Genomic DNA, 22,139 nt, shown 5'->3' on the forward strand with positions numbered 1-22,139 from the left:
AGTCACCAGCGAGTTCACAAATAATCAGTGACTGGATTTTACTGTAAATCACATCCAGGAATGAATTATGTTCATTGACGTCCATTTATTTAAACGGATGAAGTGAGTGGTAATTATAAAAGGAGACAGAATGTCTGTGTGAATTTAAACTGAGGATTTTTTATGCATTTGTGGGACATGGGCGTCATTGCATGGCCGGCATTTATTGCCCATCCCTAGTTACCATCGAACTGAGTGGCTCACTGGGCCATTTCAGAGGGCAGTTGATCGTCAACCACATTGCTGTGCCTCTGGAGTCACATGTAGGCCAGACAGGTAAGGACAGCAGATTTCCTTCCCCAAACGGACATTCATGGGGTGGTACAGTGGTTAGCACTGTTGCCTCACAGCGCCAGGGACTGGAGTTCGATTCCCAGCTTGGGTCCCTGTCTGTGTGGAGTTTGCACGTTCTCTGTGTGTCTGCGTGGGTTTCCTCCGGGTGCTCCGGTTTCCTCCCACAGTCTGATAGACATGCTGGTTAGGGTGCATTGACTCGAACAAATGCCGGAGTGTGGCAACCAGGGGAATTTCACAGTAACCTCACTGCACTGTTAATATAAGCCTACTTGTGACTAATAAATAAACTTTACTTTTTGCTTTACTGAACCAAATGGTTTTTTTCTGACAATTGACAATGGTTTCATGGTCAGCAGTAGATTCTTAATCCTGATTTTTTTTTTATTGAATTCAATTATTTTTATTGAATTAAATGTACGAGGCAAGTTTTTTTTTTACCAAGAGTGGCAGGTGCCTGGAACTCGCTGCTGGGGGAGGTAGTGGAAGCAGATATGATAGTGACTTTTAAGGGACACCTGGACAAATGCATGAATAAAATGGGAATAGAGGGATATGGTCCCCGGAGGCCTTTTTAGTTCAGACGGGCAGCATAATCAGTGCAGGCTTGGAGGGCCAAAGAGCCTGTTCCTGTGCTATAATTTTCTTTTTTCTTGTTCTTTGTTCAAATTACACCACTTGCTGTGGTGGGATTTGAACCCGGTCCCCAGAACATAAGCTGAGTTTATGGATTAAGTCCAGGGATAATAGCATTGGGCCATCACCTCTCATCTGGAACAAAACTGTTTTCACTACTAAGGCTCTGCTGTGATGTAATAGTCTCTATGACATCATCGCAGCAGGACTGGATGACATCATCAGAGTCCATTGTTTCTGAATGATCCACATCAATAACAACAGGAAATACTCATCAAGCTGAGCACATTATCTAGGCTGACACTGCAGTCTGACATTGAGGGACTGCTGCACTCTGACACACACTGTCCTTCACATGGAGCTTGTGGAGCTCTGGCCACAATCTTCCCATCCTTATAGAGTCGTAGTGACAAAGGACAGAGAATGTAAATGTTACATCCCTGTTCAAAAACACAGCAATTACAGAACAATCAGCTTAACATCAGCAGTGGGGAAAAGCCAATAATCTGGGACACAATCAACTGACACTTGGAAAAGTATGGATTATAATTTCCAGTATTTTCTGTTTTTAAATACTGAAAACTTCCCTAGATCTCAAGGCTGGGAGAGACATTCTAGAAAGTATAGGGAGCTGGGACTTGTCCATGATAAGAAACAATACTTTTCATTTTATGCTAATACTTGTGACAATAATAAGTCAAATTTTAAAAAAATGAGTGTAACTGAAGGTCTGAGACTGAAATAATCTGGAGTTAAAAGGAGAAAAGAACCAAAAAACAGAAGTCAGTAACAAGACATCAATTAATCTCTTATCCTGGAGAAATCAAGGATTTAACACACCGTGTGTTTGGAACAAAGCTGATTTATTTAACAGATTTCAGAATATTAAATTCCAGGTCAGTTAGAGATTAACATCAGAAGAAATAAATGTTAATTGTCTGATTGAAGATGGTCGAGAGGAGATTGATAGAGGTATTCAAGATCCTGAGGAATTGGGCAGGTGAAATAGTGAGAAAATGTTCCCACCAAGAGAACATCAAGAACTAGAGGGCACAGACCTACGTTAATGGGGAAAACAGAGTCAAAGTGATGCAAGGAAAATTATTTTCACCTCGTGAGTGGTTGGAGTCTGGAATAAACGTCCTGTGAGAGCAGTGGAGGCAGGTTTGATCAAGGTACTCAAAAGAGAATTGGATTGTTATCTGAAAAGAAAGAGTGTGCAAGGTTACAGAAGTATGGCAGGGGAATGGGATAAGGCTCTTTCAGTGAGCCAGTGCAGACTTGATGGGCTGAATGGCCTCTTTCTGTACTGTGAAGAATCGGTGACGAGAGTTCCTGAATGATGGGGAAAGATCACAGACAGTGGTTCTTAAAGGGAAATGGCAACCCCAAAAACACAATCAGCTCTCGATCGAGAATATTAAACTCCAGCCCAGCTACAGGGATTATTATCAGCAGAAACAAACCTCAAATGTCAGAATGAATGTGGCTCACTCCTGGATGTGATTAACAGCAGCAGGTACAGCAGAATCCACTCCCTGCATTCACTCGTGAAGTCGCTGGTGTGTCACCAGGTGGGAGGAGGTAGTGAATCCCTTCCCACACTCTGAGCAGGTGAATGGTCTCTCCCCAGTGTGAAGTCGCTGATGTGCTTTGAGGCTGGATGAATGTCTGAAGCTCTTTCCACAGTCAGTGCAGCTGAATGGCCTCTCCTCAGTGTGAACTCGCTGGTGTGTCACAAGGTTGGATGAATTAATGAATCGCTTCCCACACACGGAGCAGGTGAACGGCCTCTCTCCAGTGTGAACTCTCCTGTGTAATTGTAGGTTATACATCTGGACGAATCCCTTCCCACACACAGAGCAAGTGTATGGTCTCTCTCCAGTGTGAACTCGCTGGTGTAATGTTAGGCAGGATGATTGAGTAAATTCCTTCCAACACACGGGACACGTGAAGGGTCTCTCCCCTGGGTGGGTGCGTCGATGAGTTTCCAGTTTGGATGGGCAAGTGAATGCTTTCCCACAGTCTCCACATATCCACGGTTTCTCTATGATGTCAGTATCATCATGTCTCTCCATATTGAGTGATTAGTTGAAGCCTCGTCCACACACAGAACACATGCACAGATTCACATTGCTATGAATGGTGTGATGTTTTCTCAGGCTGTGTAACTGGTTAAAGCTCTTTCCACAGTCAGTTCACTGGAAAACTCTCACTCGGGTGTGTGTCTGTCTCAGTGCTTTTCCAGTCACACTGATGTTTGAAATCTTTTCCCGCACTCCACATTCAAAGGCTGATCGTGTTCAGGTGCTGGTGAATTGAGCGACTGTTAAATCTTGATTCAATTTTTCTGACTGTAAATCTTCCCCATCAAATATTCTGCAAAAGAAGAAGTTTACAAAACTACTGTCAGTCCAGGATAGAAATTCTGATCAGACAAGTCTAATTTCTAAGGAACAACTTTTCTGCTCTTGTTCCCCAAAACAGTAAATCTGTCCCATACACTCTCCCTCTTCCCTGAGCAGAGGGCGGCATGGTGGCGCAGTGGTTAGCCCTGTGCCTCACAGCCCCAGTGACCCGATTTGATTCCCAGCTTGGGTCACTGTCTGTGTGGAGTTTGCATGTTCTCCCGTGTCTGCATGGGTTTCCTGCAGGTGCTCTGGTTTCCTCCCACAGTCCAAACATGTGCGGGTTAGATAGATTGGCTATGCTAAATTACCCCTGAGTATCAGGGGGGCTAGCTAGGATAAATGCATGTGGTAATGGGGATAGGGCCTGGGTGGGATTGTGGTCAGTGCAGACTCAATGGGCCAAATGGCCTCCCTCTGCACTGTAGAATTCTATGAGATCCAAATGAAATGCGTATTTTTCATGCATCCTTACAACTAATTTGTACAAATCACTCCAAGGCCTGTTCCTATCTCTGGAATCACCTCTAACACTGTGCTGATTCTGGTTTCCTGCACATTCCCTATTTTAATCACTCCACCATTAGTGACTAGACCTTCAGTGCACAAGGATGACTTCTCAAAGAATTCCTACAGTGCAGAAGGAAACCATTTAGCCCATCAAGTCTACACTGACTCTGAATATTTTACCCCTGATCTGTACCCCACTAATCCCCCTTACCCGCACATCTTTGGACACGAAGGGGCAATATAGCATGGCCAATTCCCCTAAACGTCACATCTTTGGGCGGTGGGAGGAAACCGGAGCACCCAGAGGAAACCCACAGTCACAGGGATAACGTGCAAACTCCGCACAGACAGTGACCCAAGGCTGGGATCGAACCTGGGTCCCTGGAGCTGTGAGGCAGCAGTGCTAACCACGCTGATATTAATGGTGTTATATAAATAGAAGTTGTTGTTGGCTGTAACCCTAACTTCCGGTTTTACAACAACACATCGATTTTGTTATGAAATCAAACTCTGATTTTTTTTGTTCCCTGTGGGTTATTCATTTGGTTTCACCCTCAACAAATACGGTGGCTGCGCATGCGTTGTTCCAATTTACCTCAATAAAGATGGCGGATGCGCATGCGCTTTGCAGTACACGGACCTTTATAAAGATGGCGGATTTGAACTCCGGCCTGAAACCATCAGAAGGTCTGAGGAATTTGCTTCGCAAATTGAGGGACTGTGGCCGACACCGGGTGTTTATAAAGCCTCACCATCCACCCGCAAACTCCATTTATGTTTCCGGTTTTATTTCAGGCTCTGGATCTGCACTCGGTCTTTGTAAAAATCTCCATTTAAAACCCGCTCGCTCGAGCTCCTTACCGTCTGCCGCAGGCACTGCGCATGCTCCAGCTCCAACCAGGATGGTGCCGTTAACCTGGGCCTGTTCCCGGGAGGGAGGGAGGGAGAAGCCCCGCAGCTGCAAACCAGGGAGCTGACAATGATTCTGAACGGTTTGCGGATCCTCCCCAAACTCCAACCGCCGGCTCCAGCGCTTCACCCGGTGCTGAAATATTTGCTCCAGCCCCGCCCTTCCTTCACTCCGATTGGTTGGAGGACCAGCCGCTCCCGTTCGGTCCTCCAGCCCCGCCCCCTCTTCCTATTGGTCCGGAGCTGCCGTCAATCAGCCCCCGGGCATTGTGATGTGGAGCATGCGCAGTGTCATTGCTGTCCTTGGCGCTTGTTTGTCCCGGAGAAGCGGAGTCAGCGTTAGGCGGTGGCTGGGAGGATTTGGAAACACTTTGTGGATCCGCAAACCCTTCAGAATCATTGTCAGCTCCCTGGTTTGCAGCTGCGGGGCTTCTCCCTCCCTCCCTCCCGGGAACAGGCCCAGGTTAACGGCCCCATCCTGGCTCAGCCACTGGAGGATGGTTCACATCAGAGGATGGGGGAGGGGGACAATAAATAAGAGGTTACACTTTGGCCTCAAATCAATGAGGACTCTGATCTCTGGGAAGGAAGGAAACCCTGGGAGGTGGGCGGGGAGGATTCACAAACACCCGCTGGAGGCCCCAACACACCCAATAAGACCCATTGGTTTTATTGTCAGTCTGCAGACAGGAGCTGGAGAACTGAACCCAGACAGAGGAGAGGGAGGGAGAAAACTGGGAGTGGAGGAAAGAAATGGTGAGATGGGTTTGGATTTAAGCCAAGGGAGGAGGGAGAATTTGTGGGACAGGAATTTATTGATTTGGGGAGCAAGAGAGGAAGAAATGTTCCAGAGAATTAGAATTGTCTGTTCAAAATTTCTATCCTGGACTGACAGTGATTAATTTTGTAAACTCCTTTTACAGGTGAGGTGAAGAAACATCACATCAAAATCAGACAGAGTCTCGATTCACTTGGACTTAAATATCCTCAGACTTTGAATGTGGAAGGAGAAATGTTTGTCTTCTGTCTGGAGGAGAAGATTTCAAACATCAGTGTGACTGAAAAAGCACCAAGATACACGCACACCCGAGTGAGAGTGTTTCAGTGAGTTGACTGTGGAAAGAGCTTTATCCAGTTACGCAGCCTTAAAAAACATCACACCATTCACAGCAAGGAGAAACTGTACACGTGTTCTGTGTGTGGATGAGGCTTCAACTGATCGTTTAACCTGGAGAAACATAAGGACACCAGCACCATGGAGAAACCGTGGAAATGTGGGGACTGTGGGAAAGGATTCAGTTACCCTTCCCTGCTGGAAAACCATCGGCGCAGTCACACTGGTGAGAGACCGTTCACCTGTTCTGTCTGTGGGGAGGGATTCATTCAGTCATCGGGCCTTTGGTCTCACCAGAGAATTCACACTGAGGAAAAGCCATTCACCTGCACCTCCTGTGGGAAGAGGTTCAGGCATTCTTCAGCACTCACTGTGCACCAACGCACTCACACCGGGGAGAGACCATTCATCTGCTCCGTGTGTGGGAAGGGATTCACTCAGTCATTCCACCTGCTGTCACACCAGCGAGTTCATACTGGGGAGAGGCCGTTCACCTGCTCCGACTGTGGGAAGGGATTCACTGGGTCATCCCACTTACTGTCACACCAGCGAGTTCACATTGAGGAGAAGCCATTCAGCTGCACTGACTGTGGACGGAGTTTCAGACAGGCATCCTCCCTCATTGCACACCAGCGAATTCACACTGGGGAGAGACCGTTTACTTGCTTTTTGTGTGGAAAGGGATTCACAGTTTTACCCAGTCTGCTGAGACACCAGAAAATTCACACTGAAGAGAAGCCATTCCGCTGCACTGACTGTGGAAAGAATTTCAGGCAGTCATCCAACCTCACTGCTCACCGACGCACTCACACTGCAGAAAGACCATTCACATGCTCCGTGTGTGGGAAGGGATTCAATCGGTCATCCAACCTCTCTGCTCACCAGCGAGTTCACACAGGGGAGAGGCCATTCACTTGCTCCGTGTGTGGGAAGGGATTTGCAAAGTCTTTCAACCTGCTGGCTCACCAACGCACTCACGCTAAGAGGCCATTCAACTGCTCTGTGTGTGGGAAGGGATTCACTCAGTCACAATGGCTCCTGAGACATCAACAAGTTCACAAGTGACTGCAGGGGTTGGATTTTGCTGTTTTTGCTGCTGTTCAGTATTGACAGTCTGACAATATTTTATTTCTGCTGATGTTAACAAATCCTATAACTAGCTGGAATTTAATATTCTGGAAGTGTCACTGATTTTCAGGGCTGCAATGCCACTTTTTAAAAGCACCACCAATGATCTTCCCCCTTAATTGAAGAACTCTCAACAGGAACTTGTTTAGAATAAAGTTAAGAACTTTTGCTTCAATTCTAATTTGATCTTTGGGCAAAATCTACAATTCATTCTCTGAAAGATCCATCTGCAGGGCACAAAGTATTTATTTTCAATGCTTGTATTGAGATTTTCTGGAAAGCTACTCTTTGATTTTTAAGGGCTATTTTTTTGGTTTCCAGGGGATCGTTTTCCATTCTCAGTAACTCCTTTATTAATGATGTAGTCACGTAGTAACATTACCTTTTGTGTTTCTGTTAGTTTACTTCTTTGAATAAGATAGCACAAATACTGAAGACTGTGTATATATTAAATCTTTTAAATTGGAATCTATGAATGATATGTTTTGTTAACTTATTTTAAAAATACTCCCATACTCTCTTTCCAAAATGAGAATTCTAACTATTTGACACAAGGTAACTGAATCAGATGTTTACTGGTTCAGACGGTGGAGCAGGAAAAATCTCTCCCGATTCTGATCTTCATTGTGTGTGGATTTACATTGATAACCCATCAATAACCTCACTACACCAGCTGAGATCAGCTCTGACCGGGGATTCTGTATGTTTTCTGTGAACGTTCAACTGCAAATAAAAGCAGTTTAGAATATGGACCTGGATGAATGGATCTCAATTTCTAATGTGACGACCCAAGTGATTGGTAAGTATGTTCACAATATCTGGTTACTCAAATTCCTGAGCTGTAAACCCCACCTCCTGAGATATATAAAAATAATCGAGACTTGTTCAGCAGAATGGGGAAAGCTCTGCCGATGGTTGGCTCATTCCTTTTGAGGCTCACACTGCTATGAAACTAGTTCTGTAGCAGGAAGACACAACTCCTCCACACATCACTGATAGGCTGCTGAGTCTTTTCTCAAAATAGGTGGCAAAGCTGTTCCTCCAGTTTGAGACTCTGTCTCTGCAGATGTAGCAACATCGGGAGAGACAGAATCTGTGATTGGAGGAGATGGTCCTCACAGTTTCTGCCTCTCCCATGTACAGGATGATTTATTTCTTCCAGTAGTTCCTCACAAGACTTAATTTCTGCAGGCCTTTTGGCAAGTCATGTTGCAGCTTTATAGAACCTCAGTTAGGTCGCACTTGGAATATAGTGTTCAATTCTTGTTGCCACACTACCAGAAAGATGTGGAGGCTTTGGAGAGGGTGGAGAGGGTACAGAAAAGATCTACCAGGATGTTGCCTGGCATGGAGGGCATTAGCTATGAGGAGAGGTTGGAGAAACTTGGCTTGTTCTCACTGGAACGACGCAGGTTGAGGGCGATCTGACAGAAGTCTACAAGATTGTGAGGGGCTTGGGCAGAGTGGATAGTCAGAAGCTTTTTCCCAGGGTAGAAGAGTCAATTACTAGGGGGCATAGGTTTAAGGTGCGAGGGGCAAGGTTTAAAGATGTACGAGGCAGATTTTTTACCCAGAGGGTGGTGGGTGCCTGGAACTCGCTGCCGGGGGAGGTAGTGGAAGCAGATACAATAGTGACTTTTAAGGGGCGTCTTGACAAATACATGAATAGGATGGGAATGGAGGGATATGGTCCCCAGAAGGGTAGGGGGTTTCAGTTCAGTCGGGCAGTGTAGTTGGTGCAGGCTTGGAGGGCTAAAGGGGGTGTTCCTGTGCTGTAAGTTTCTTTGTTTTCTTTTGAGGGTGAATTCACCATCCACAGCCATGTATTTTGAATCCTGGTTCTGAAATATTCTCTCTGGGTTTAAGGCTTCCTGGCGTCAGACACACATTTAGATCTTACCACCAAACACCAATTCATATCCTCATCCGTGTCCCAGATTTAAATGTGGTTGTCCAAACTAGAAAACATATATAATTTGACTCTTTTTAAACCTGATTCACCACACCCTGCCACACTAACTACAAGAGATTGTGTTTGGGACCAGTTGTTCCGTTAAAGTCTGGGTTGTTCTCAATGGTGACAGTTTTAACCTCCATAACCTGTCCTAACCCTTCTGCCCTCCAGGGGGCTCTGTTTTTCTGATGGTGACATTCCCTGTTGACCCAGTCAGCCCTTGAATTGTTTGTGAATCCAGTCACATGTCGGTTAGACTGGATCAGGGCGGCAGATTTCCTTCCTTGAAGGGAATTAGAGAACCAGATGTGTTTTTACAACAATTAATTCATGCTCATCAATATTTTTATTGAAACGTGGTGGGATTCAAACCCAGGTCCCAAAATCATTATAATAAATAGAGAAAATGCTGGATAAACTCAGCAGGTTGGTTCTTTTCAGAACTCCAGCATCTGCTGGATTTTGCTTTACCTCCAAATCATTCTCCTGGATTACTCCTGCTCTGGCTCTAATTCCAGTCAGCTCAGACAACAAAAACAGGTTTCACAAAATCACAAACATTTAAAAAAGGAGGTAGACAAAAGGCAGGTAACTATAGGCTGGTTAGCTTAACTTCTGTAGGAGGGAAAATGCTTGGATCTATCATCAGGGAAAAAATAGCGAGACATCTGGATATAAATTGTCCCATTGGTAAGACGCAGCATGGGTTCATGAAGGGCAGGTCATGTTTGACTAATTTGGTGGAATTATTTGAGAACATTACATGTGCAGTGGACAATGGGGAACCTGTGGATGTGGTGTATCTGGATTTCCAGAAGGCATTTGACAAGGTGCCGCACCAAAGACTGCTGCATAAGATAAAGGTGCACAGTGTTACGGGTAATGTATTAGCATGGATAGAGAATTGGTTAACTAACAGAAAGCAAAGAGTGGGGGTAAATGGGTGTTTTTCTGGTTGGCGATCAGTGACTAGTGGTGTGCCTCAGGGATCAGTGTTGGGACCGCAATTGTTTACGATTTACATCGATGATTTGGAGTTGGGGACCAAGTGTAGTGTGTCAAAATTCGCAGATGACACTAAGAGCAAAGTGTGCAGAGGACGCTGAAAGTCTGCAAAGGGATATAGATAATCTAAGTGAGTGGGCGAGGGTCTGGCAGATGGAGTACAATGTTGGTAAATGTGAGGTCATCCATTTTGGTAGGAATAACAGCAAAATTGACTATTATTTAAATGGGAAAAAATTGCAGTGTGCTACTGTGCAGAGGCCAAGCTGATTGGAGGAGGGAAAGCAATTCCTCCTCCAAGACTTGATCTCATTTGCATCTTAGCCAAAAGGCCGAGATGCTGCTTTTAAAAATTGCTTCATATGAAACATATGAAGCTTCAATGTAACCTAATGACCTCAAACAAACCTCTGCAAGACGTGCCGGATCATTGACACGGATGCCATCATCTCACGTGAGAACACCATCTACCAGGTACACGGTACCTACTCTTGCAACTCGGCCAACGTTGTCTACCTGATACGCTGCAGGAAAGGATGTCCCGAGGCATGGTACATTGGGGAAACCATGCAGACACTACGACAACGGATGAATGAACACCGCTCGACAATCACCAGGCAAGACTGTTCTCTTCCTGTGGGGGAGCACTTCAGCAGTCACGGGCATTCAGCCTTGGATCTTCAGGTAAGCGTTCTCCAAGGCGGCCTTCACGACACACGACAGCGCAGTCGCTGAGCAGAAACTGATAGCCAAGTTCCGCACACATGAGGACGGCCGAAACCGGGATGTTGGATTTATGTCACATCATCAGTAACCCCCACAGCTTGCCTCCTGGGCTTGTAGAATCTCACTAGCTGTTCTGTCTGGAGACAATACACATTTCTTTAACCTGTGTTTAATGTTCCCTCCACCCACATTGTCTGTACCTTTAAGACCTGGCTGGTTGGAGGATTCGCATTCATATCAGTATTCTGCAACTTGATTTTGTCTGTTTGCACCGTTTGAGAGCACATTTCCACTCCATCTGACAAAGGAGCAGTGCTCCGAAAGCTTATGGTATTTGCTACCAAATAAACCTGTTGGACTTTAACCTGGTGTTGTGAGACTTCTTACGCTGTGCAGAGGGACAGGGGTGTCCTTGTGCAGGAATCGCAAAGAGTTGGTTTGTAGGTGCAACAGGTAATTAAGAAGGCAAATGGAATTTTGTCCTTCATTGCTCGAGGGATGGAGTTTAAAAACAGCGAGATTATGTTGCAGCTGTATAAGGTGCTGGTGAGGCCACACCTGGAGTACCGTGTACAGTTTTGGTCTCCTTACTTGAGAAAGGATATACTGGCACTGGAGGGGGTGCAGAGGAGATTCACGAGGTTGATTCTGGAGTTGAGAGGGTTGGCTTATGAGGAGAGACTGAGTAAATTGGGGCTATGCTCATTGGAATTCAGAAGAATGAGGGGAGATCTTATAGAAACATATAAGATTATGAAGGGAATAGATAAGATAGAAGCAGGGAAGTTGTTTCCACTGGCGGGTGAAACTAGAACTTGGGGGCATAGCCTCAAAATAAGGGGAAGCAGATTTAGGACTGAGTTGAGGAGGAACTTCTTCACACAAAGGGTTGTGAATCTGTGGAATTCCCTGCCCAGTGAAGCAGTTGGGGCTACCTCATTGAATGTTTTTAAGGCAAGAATAGATAAATTATTGAACAGTAAAGGAATTAAGGGCTATGGTGAGCGGGCGTGTAAGTGGAGCTGAGTCCACAAAAAGATCAGCCATGAGGCTCGAGGGGCCCGATGGCCGACTCCTGCTCCTAGTTCTTATGTTCTTCCCACAATCCCCACATTTCCATGGCATCTCCCTGTGACTGCAAATTATGTTCCAAAAGGCCAGATGATTGGTTGAAGCTTTCACCACACCCGACTAAACCTCTGACTAACCTGACTAAAACTGAGGATAAAGTATTGGTGTCTGTAAGGGCTAAAACAATACCCTTGGCTTCCTTGTAGATCTGTGGCACCAAGTTCAAGACTGCTTCATGAATCATCCTCTCGGCCTCTAGCCTGTCAACTGCCCATGAGAATCTTATATGTTTCAGAATGTTCACTGCTCATTCTTCCAAACCCAATGAGTTTAGGTGCAACCCTTCCCCAAAAGACAACGAGTTGGATTCTGCGAGGTCAAAGGACCTTTGTGTGGTCCACCCCCTGGCCTGCTACGATTCCTGTGGTGGGTGGGATGGGAGAATTCTCCCCTACACCTTCACAACCTTTCCTCAAAAGACAACACCTTCATCTTAGGAATGGGCCTGGTGAGCTTCCTCTGAACTCATTCCAATGAAAGCATGTCATTCCATAAGTAGGGAGACCAAAACCATACACAGTATTCCAGCTGCTATCTCAGCAATGTCCTGTGTAGGTGCAGCAAGTTCCCTTTTTCAAACTCCACCCCCTTGCAGTAAAGTCCAACACTCCATTTGCTGCCTTCTTTACTTGCTGTACCTTCATCCTATTTTTTCACGATTCATGTACAAGGACACCCAGATTCCTCTCTACGGCAGTATTCTTCAGTTTCTGTATATTTAAACAATTTTTTGCTTCTCTATTCTTCCTGCCAAAGTGGAAAAGCTCCCACTTTCCCGCACTATACTCCATCTGCCATTTTTCTGTCCATTCAGGTAACTTATCTGTGTCCCTTACAGATTTTTTGTAATAACCTCACAGCTTGCTTTTCTACCTATCTTTGTATCATCAATTCTGGCTTCATCCAAGTCATTGATCAAGGTGGCTGTTTTTCTCTCTCTCAGTTGTGGGTGATATTTGTCCCTATTCTCCTGGAAACTGAATGAATCTTGTTCCAAACTGGGTTCAATATCAGACATTTCAGGGAGTCAGGAATCATTCGCCCCTGAACCTACACTGGTAAAACCCCAGGCAGTTCCTCAGTAAGGGTTTTTCTGGTTCCTCACCATATATTAGTCAGGATACTGAAACCCAGCTTTTTTACAGTCCACTCCTGGAGGTTCCACTCCCTGAGCCAACAAAATTCAGCAGTGTCAGTGCTGAAGTTTCACAGTGGGAGTGATTCCCAGAGTAACTGTCAATCATATCACCATTGATGTCCAGGTTTGTGTAGTTTTAGTTATCCTGATGTCTAACACACACACATCAATAAAACAGGGAATTCCTGCAAACAAACTGCAGCTTCTTCTCTATCTGGAGATCCAATGTTTGTTGAATAATTGTCCCAGTGGTTAACAGGCTCCTGTGAACTCATCCAACTCGTATTTTAATACTGACTTTAACAAATATATTTTAAATAGGTTTATTTTAAATGAGTTAAAACCAGCCTTAAAATTGTATATATAGTATAACAACCATAGTACTTTTCAGACTGGAAACTTTAACCTGCTGTTTCACTTTCATTTAGGAGCAGATCCCAGTTTTACACCAATCTCTGATTCATGTGTCCAGCATTCACCGTCATTCTAAAAGCAGAAGTTGCTGCAAAATCTCAGTAAGTCTGACAGAATCTGTAAAGACAGGAACAGTTAATGTTTCCAGTTGAATGTGACTCTTCTTTAGTGTCAAAACATTAGCTCTGTTTCTCTCTCCAGAGATGCTGTCAGACCTGCTGAGTTTTTACAGCACTTCTTGTTTTTATTTACGAGTTCAGGACTCAGACAAGACAATCCACAATACAAATCTTACAACTGGGCCAGGGTTTATTAACATCAGCAGAAACAGACACCAATGAAAATGGTTGGGACCTCGATGAGATTAACAGCAAAATTCAGTCCTTGCAGTCACTCGTGAACATGATGGTGTTTCAGCAGGTGAGGTGACTGAGTGAATCCCTTCCCACACACGGAGCAGGTGAATGGCCTGTCCCCAGTGTGAATTCGCTGGTGCTTTATCAGGTTGGATGATTGACTGAATCCCTTGCCACAATCAGAGGTGGTGAATGGTCTCTCCCCAGTGTGAACTCGCTGGTGTCTCAGCAGTTTGGATGAATCAATAAATCCCTTCCCACAACTGGAGCAAGTGAATGGCCTCTCTCCAGTGTGACTTGGCTGGTGTTTTAGCAGGTTGAATGACTGAGTAAATCCCTTCCCACACTCGGAGCAGATAAATGGCCTCTCCCTATTATGAATTCTCTGGTGTTTCAACAGGTCGGATGAATCAGTGAATCCCTTCCCACAATCAGAGCATCCTCCCCATTGACCAACTGTGAGAATGAACAAAATGCAGTCCTGGATTTAACTGAGAGCAGAAACAATAACAGCAGAATCCAACCCCTGGAATCACTCGTGAACTCGTTGGTGTCTCAGCAGCTGGGATGAAAGACTGAATCCCTTCCCACACTGAGAGCAGGTGAATGGCCTCTCCCCAGTGTGAACTCGCTGGTGTATCCGCAGGCTGGATAATCGAGTGAATCCCTTCTCACACTGAGAGCAGGTGAACGGCCTCTCCCCAGTGTGAATTCGCTGGTGTCTCAGCAGGTGGGATGACTGAGTGAATCCCTCCCCACACTGAGAGCAGGTGAATGGCCTCTCCCCAGTGTGAACTTCATGGTGTCTCTGCAGCTGGGATGACCGAGTGAATTCCTTCCCACACTGAGAGCAGGTGAATGGCCTCTCCCCAGTGTGAACTCGCTGGTGTCTCTGCAGCTGGTTTGACCAAGTGAATCCCTTCCCACACTGAGAGCAGGTGAATGGCCTCTCCCCAGTGTGAACCCGCTGGTGTATCCGCAGGCTGGATGAATCACAGAATCCCTTCCCACACTGAGAGCAGGTGAACGGCCTCTCCCCAGTGTGAACTCGCTGGTGTCTCAGCAGGCTGGATGGATTACAGAATCCCTTCTCACACTGAGAGCAGGTGAATGGCCTCTCCCCAGTGTGAACCCGCTGGTGTATCCGCAGGCTGGATGGATCACAGAGTCCCTTCCCACACTGCGAGCAGGTGAACGGCCTCTCCCCAGTGTGAACTCGCTGGTGTGACTGCAGGATGGATAACCGAGTGAATCCCTTCCCACACTGAGAGCAGGTGAATGGCCTCTCCCCAGTGTGAACTCGCTGGTGTTTCTGCAGGGTGGATAACCGAGTGAATCCCTTCCCACACTGAGAGCAGGTGAACGGTCTCTCCCCAGTGTGAACTTGCTGGTGTGACTGCAGGATGGATAACCGAGTGAATCCCTTCCCACACTGAGAGCAGGTGAATGGCCTCTCCCCAATGTGGTTGCGCCGATGAGCTTCCAGCTCATTTGGGTATCTGTATCTCTTCCCACAGTCCGCACATTTCCATGGTTTCTCCATGGTGCAGGTGTCCTTGCCTCTCCCTTGGGTGGACAATCAGTTGAAGCCTTGTCCACACACAGAACACGGGTACAGTCTCTCCCCGCTGTGAATGGTGTGATAGTTATTCAGGCTGTGTAACTGGTTAAAGCTCTTTAGTCAGTGCACTGGAAGACTCTCACTCCAGTGTGGCCGTGTGTTGGTGCTTTTCCAGTCACACTGATGTTTGAAATCTTTTCAAATCAACAGACTGGACAACCATTTCTCCTTCTAGATTCAAAGGCCGATGATATTCAGCTCCCATGGAATATGACTCTGTCAGATCTGACGTGACGTTTGAGATTTCGGCCTGTGATTCCTCTTTCAATATCCTGTAAAACAAGTTTACAAAAGTCATCAGTATCAGTACAGGATAGAAATTCAGAACAGACAATTCTAGTTTCTATCGAACATTCTTTCCTATTTCAGTCCCAAGAAGCTGTAAATCGCCATCCCACACACTCTCCCTCCATTCTCACTCTGCTGTATCTAATATTCACCCTCCCAATTCTCCTGAAGGTGCTGATTGAGGCTGATTGACAGATCCATGCTCACTGCTTCCTGTCCTGGACACAGAGACCATAACAAATAGGAGCTGCAGTCGGCCATTTGGCCCATCGAGCCTTTTAAACTATTCAATGAGATAATTCGTTCATCTACCTCAGCATCATTCTCCCCACACTAAACCCATATCCCTTGATATCCTCAATATCTAGAAACCAATCAATCGCTCTCTTGCAAGTAGTTGATGACTGAGGTTTCACTGTCCTCAGGGATTGAGAATTCCAAAGCTTTACCACATCCTTGAGTGAAGAAATCCCCCCACATCTTAGCTTTTGCTCCATCTTCTTGTCTGTTCCCCATAACCCTTGACACCCTTGTCAGTCAAAGATCTGTCTAACTGGAATATATTCAATGATCCTCAGCCTCCACTGGTCCCTCTAGAAGAGAAATCCAAAAGACTAACTGCCCTCTGAGGGAAGAGACGTCTGGAAATATATATATATACAGGGGGATCTTCATCAGTTGATCGGTTAAGGAAGTGAGCCGATGATTGGCAAATGGATTTCAGTACAAATAATACAGAGCACAGAGGCACAACCTCAGGCTAAAGGGACGATCCTTTAAAACAGAGATAAGGAGGAATTTCTTCAGCCAGAGAGTGGGGAATTTGTGGAACTCTTTGCCGCAGAAGGCTGTGGAGGCCGGGTCATTGACTGTCTTTAAGACAGAGATAGATAGGTTCTTGATTAATAAGGGGATCAGGGGTGATGGCAAAAGGCAGGAGAATGGGGATGAGAAAAATATCTGCCATGATTGAATGGCGGAGCAGACTCGATGGGCCAAGTGGCCTAATTCTGCTCCTATGTCTTATGGTCTTAAGTGTGAGTGTTGCATTTTGGAAAGTCAAACCAGGGTAGGACTTATACAGTGAATGGTAAGGCCCTGGGGAGTGTTGAGGAACAGAGGAACCCAGGAGTACAAGTATATCGTTCGTTGAAAGTGATGTCACAGGTAGACAGAGTGGTGAAGAAGGCATTTAGCACACTGGCCTTCATCAGTCAGGGCACTGAGTATAGGAGTTGGGACATTATGTTATAGTTGTATGAGTCATTGGTGAGGCTGCACTTGGAGTATTGTGGACAGTTTTTGTAACCCTGTTATAGGAAAAACATTGATAAACTGTAAAGAGTGCAAAGAAGATTTATGAGGATGTTGCCGGGACTAATGGGTCTGAATGATCATGAGAGGTTGGACAGGCTCGGGTTTATTCCTTCGAATGTAGGAGAATGTGGGGTGACTATATTGAGGTGTATTAAATAATGAGGGGCATAGATAGGATGAACCCACATTGTCTTTTTGCCAGGGTCGGGGAATTGAAAACTAGAGGGCATAGATTTAATATGAGAGGGGAAAGATTAAAAGGGACCTGAGGGGCAACTTCTTCATGCAGAGGGTGATGTGTACATGGATTGAGCTGCCAGAGAAAGTGGTTGAATGTTCAAACAGCAGGTTTAAACATTTAAAAAGCATTTGGATAAGTACATATCCCTCTAATCCTTTCCAATTCATGAGCCAAACACGGGCATTTGGGACTAGCTGGGAGGGCACCATGGTTGGCATGGATCAGTTGGGCCTAAGGGCCTGTTTCCGTGCTGTATTGCTCTATGACTCTATGTGCTGGCTGCATCAGCATCTACTGCCCATAACTCATTGCCCTTGAACTGAGTGGCTTGCATTGCTGGGGGATGTGGTAGATTTCCTTCTTTAAAGGACATTATTAAATCAGATGGATTTTTACAACAATTGTCATCAATGGACTTCCAATTCTAGATTTTTACTGAATTCAAATTTCAACATCTGCCACTGTGGGATTCGAACCCAGGGTTCACAGTGCATTGCCCTGGATCCCTGTATTACTAATCCAATAACACTATCACTGCACCATTGCCTGCCCATCCATGGTAAAGGAGTCACAGTAGCCCGAGATCCATGGAATCAGAGCATGCTCTAAATTTAACTTAATGCTCAGTAGCACTCACCCCAAAACCATTTCACTGTTTTCAACATTTTAAATCCGCTGGAGTCTACATCTGCAAAGATCTCAGAGAGATTGGTGTCCGGGAAAAATGTTGCAATCTTCAAATCTTGTCCCTGTAAATGAGGAAAGTTATAGGTGTAATTCAAGGTTAGAAATTCAAGAGAGACAAACATTTCTTTTGGTCTGAGTTTGCTGTGTGTAAATCTTTCCCTTCTAATCCCCTGTAAAAGGAGTTTCCAAAATCCATCAGCATCTGTCCAGAACAGAAATTCCAAACATTCACTCCTCCTTTAACCTGGCACAGAATTACTTCAGCTGGGACAAAATTGCAGTGGAGGCAGTTCAGGGAAGATCCAGTTGGTTGATTCCTGAAATGAGGGGTTTTATCTTTCAGGTTGAGCAGCTTGGGCCTGTACTCTTTGGAGTTTAGAAGACTGAGAAGTAATCCTATTGAAATATCTGGGAATTTAAGGGCGGCATGGTGGCTAGCACTGCTGCCTCACAGCGCCAGGGTCCCAGGTTCAATTCCGGCCTTGGGTCACTGTCTGTGTGGAGTTTGCACATTTTCTGTGCACTGTCTGTGTGGGTTTCCTCCAGGTGCTCTGGTTTCCTCCCACAGTCCAAAGACTGTGGTTCGGTGGATTGGCTATGCTAAATTGACCCTCGTGTCAAATGCATGGGGTTGTGGGGATGGGGCTTGGGTGGGATTGTGGTCGGCACAGACTCGATGGGCCAAATGGCCTGCTTCTGCACTGTAGGGATTCTGTGATTCATATGATATAAGGTGCTTGACAAGGTCGATGCTGAGAGGATGTTTCCTCAGGTGTGGGAATCAAGTAAAAATAAAGGATCTCAAATTTAAGATGAAGATGAAGAGAGATCTTTTCTCTCAGCGGGTTGTTGATCTTTGGAACTCTGTCTTCACCAGTGAGGATTGGAGGCAGGTCATTGAATATATTCAAAGCTGAGGTTTTGATCCACAAGAGAGTTAAGGGTATGGACGGGGTGGGGGAGCAAAGTAGACATGATCTTATTGAATGATGCAGCAGGCTCGATGGGCCGAATGACGGGCTCCTGTTTCGAATTCTTATTCCGATGTTCTTGGATAGCTGCGCATGCGCCCTGCAACATATTGTCCCTCTGAAGATAGAGGTTCTGAACCAGCCCCCGAAACCACGCCCATTGTGACCCGTCACAGACAGCAGCGCATGTGCCCTCCTTCCCCGCTGAAACAAGATGGCGGCCGATAACCGGGGCCTGTTCCCGAGATAAAAGCCTGGGAGCTGTAAACCCGGGACCTGCAGGGTCTGATTCGGGCCGTGCAGCCTACAGCGGATGTTTGTGAAGCCTCCGCTCGCTCCCTCCCTACCCCAACTCCCGGCTCCACTTCTCCCGCAGCCCAACCGACTCACCCGCTGAAAAAAGCGTCTCCCGCATTCAGGACTCTGAGCAGTGACACTGCGCATGCCCCAGATACAGCACTGCGCCTGCGCAATAGGCTCCTGTGGAATGACTATAGAACATAGAACATTACAGCGCAGTACAGGCCCTTCGGCCCTCAATGTTGCACCGACCTGTGAAACGAATCTAAACCCATCCAACCTACACTATTCCAATCTCATCCATATGTTTATCCAATGACCCTTTAAATGCCCTTCATGTTGACGAGTCCACTACTGTTGCAGGCAGGCATTCCACACCCTTACTACTCTCTGAGTAAAGAACCTACCTCTGACATCTGATCTATATCTATCACCCCTCAATTTAAAGCTATGCCCCCTCGTGCTAGCCATCATCATCCGAGGAAAAAGGCTTACACTGTCCAACCTATCTAATCCTCTGATCATCTTGAATGCCTCTATTAAGTCACCTCTTAAACTTCTTCTCTCCAACGAAAAAAGTCTCAAGTCACTCAGCCTTTCCTCATAAGACCTTCCCACCATACCAGGCAACATCCTGGTAAATCTCCTCTGCACCCTTTCCAATGCTTCCACATCCTTCCTATAATGCGGCGACCAGAACTGTACGCAATAGTCCAAGTGCGGCTGCACCAGAGTTTTGTACAGCTGCAACATGACAGCATGGCTCCGAAACTCAATCCCTCTTCTAATAAAAGCTAACACACTGTACGCCTTCTTAGCAACCCTATCAATCTGGGTGCCAACTTTCAGGGATCTATGCACATGGACATCGAGATCTCTCTGCTCATCCACACTACCAAGTATCTTACCATTAGCCCAGTACTCTGTATTCCTGTTACTCCTTCCAAAGTGAATCACCTCACACTTTTCCACATCAAACTCCATTTGCCACCTCTCAGCCCAGCACTGCAGCTTATCTATGTCCCTCTGTAACCTGCAACATCCTTCCACACTGTCCTCAACTCCACCGACTTTAGTGTCATCCGCAAATTTACTAACCCATCCTTCTACGCCCTCATCCAGACCATTTATAAAAATGACAAACAAAAGTGGCCCCAAAACAGATCCTTGCGGTACACTAGTAACTGAACTCCAGGATGAACATTTCCCATCAACCACCACCCTCTGTCTTCTTACAGCTCGCCAATTTCTGATCCAAATCTCAAAATCACCCTCAATCCCATGCCTCCGTATTTTCTGCAATAGCCTACCGTGGGGAACTTTATCAAACGCTTTACTTAAATCCATAAACACCACATCAACTGCTTTACCCTCATCCACCTCTTTGGTCACCTTCTCAAAGAACTCAATAAGGTTTGTGAAGCACAACCTTCCCTTCACAAAACCGTGCTGACTATCCCTAATCAAATTATTAATTTCTAGATGATTATAAATCCTATCTCTTCTAATCCTTTCCAAAACTTTGCCCACAACAGAAGTAAGGCTCACTGGTCTATAATTACCAGGGTTGTCTCTACTCCCCTTCTTGAACAAGGGGACAACATTTGCTATTCTCCAGTCTTCTGGCACTATTCCTGTAGACAATGACATAAAAATCAAAGCCAAAGGCTCTGCAATCTCCTCCCTAGCTTCCCAGCGAATGCTAGGATAAATCCCATCCGGCCCAGGGGACTTATCTATTTTCACACTTTCCAGAATTGCTAACACCTCCTCCTTATGAACCTCAATCCCGTCTAGTCCAATAGCCTGTATCTCAGTATTCTCTTCGACAACATTGTCTTTTTCCTGTGTGAATACTGACGAAAAATATTCATTTAGCGCCTCTCCTATCTCTTCAGACTCCACGCACAACTTCCCACTACTGTCCTTGACTGGCCCTAATCTTACCCTAGTCATTCTTTTATTCCTGACATACCTGTAGAAAGCGTTAGGATTTTCCTTGATCCTACCTGCCAAAGACTTCTCATGTCCCCTCCTGGCTCTTCTTAGCTCTCTCTTCAGCTCCTTCCTGGCGAACTTGTAACTCTCAAGCGCCCTTACTGAGCCTTCACGTCTCATCTTTACATAAGTCTCCTTCTTCCTCTTCACAAGAGATTCAACTTCTTTAGTAAACCACGGTTCCCCCGCTCGACCACTACCTCCTTGCCTGACAGGTACATACTTATCAAGGACACGCAGTAGCTGTTCATTGAACAAGCTCCACATTTCAATTGTGCCCATCCCCTACAGATTTCTTCCCCATCCTGTGCATCCTAAATCTCACCTAATCGCATCATAATTTCCTTTCCCCCAGCTATAATACTTGCCCTGCGGTGTATACCTATCCCTTTCCATTGCTAAAGTAAACGTAACCGAATTGTGGTCACTATCACCAAAGTGTTCACCTACCTCCAAATCTAACACCTGGCCTGGTTCATTACCCAGTACCAAATCCAATGTGGCCTCGCCTCTTGTTGGTCTATCTACATACTGTGTCAGCAAACCCTCCTGCACACATTGGACAAAAACTGACCCATCTAAAGTACTCGAACTATAGCATTTCCAGTCAATATTTGTAAAGTTAAAGTCCCCCATAACAACTGCCCTGTTACTTTCGCTCCTATCCAGAATCATCTTTGCAATCTTTTCCTCTACATCTCTGGAACTTTTCGGAGACCTATAGAAAACTCCCATCAGGGTGACCTCTCCTTTCCTGTTTCTAACCTCAGCCCATACTACCTCAGTAGACGAGTCCTCATCAAACATCCTTTCTGCCACCGTAATACTGTCCTTGACTAACAATGCCGCACCTCCTCCTCTTTTACCACCTTCCCTGATCTTACTGAAACATCTAAACCCCGGAACCTGCAACAACCATTCCTGTCCCTGCTCTATCCATGTCCCCGAAATGGC

General features: G+C 45.8%; 2 protein-coding genes across 2 annotated transcripts in view; both read right to left on the bottom strand.

The window, feature by feature from the left end:
- LOC144484402 (uncharacterized) overlaps positions 1 to 22,139 on the bottom strand; it is a 529,373-nt gene that overhangs the window by 341,963 nt on the left and 165,271 nt on the right. The gene's annotated exons all lie outside the window — the stretch shown is intronic.
- On the bottom strand, positions 1,814 to 4,952 carry LOC144484406 (uncharacterized). The gene is made up of 2 exons (XM_078202938.1): positions 4,749 to 4,952; positions 1,814 to 3,348 (listed from the first exon to the last, which is right to left on the bottom strand). Exon 2 carries the CDS (start codon positions 3,045 to 3,047, stop codon positions 2,514 to 2,516), a length of 534 nt encoding a protein of 177 aa, XP_078059064.1. The 5' UTR covers positions 3,048 to 3,348; positions 4,749 to 4,952; the 3' UTR covers positions 1,814 to 2,513.

This window comes from Mustelus asterias, unplaced genomic scaffold (genome assembly GCF_964213995.1).
Source record: "Mustelus asterias unplaced genomic scaffold, sMusAst1.hap1.1 HAP1_SCAFFOLD_106, whole genome shotgun sequence".
Taxonomy (NCBI): domain Eukaryota; kingdom Metazoa; phylum Chordata; class Chondrichthyes; order Carcharhiniformes; family Triakidae; genus Mustelus; species Mustelus asterias.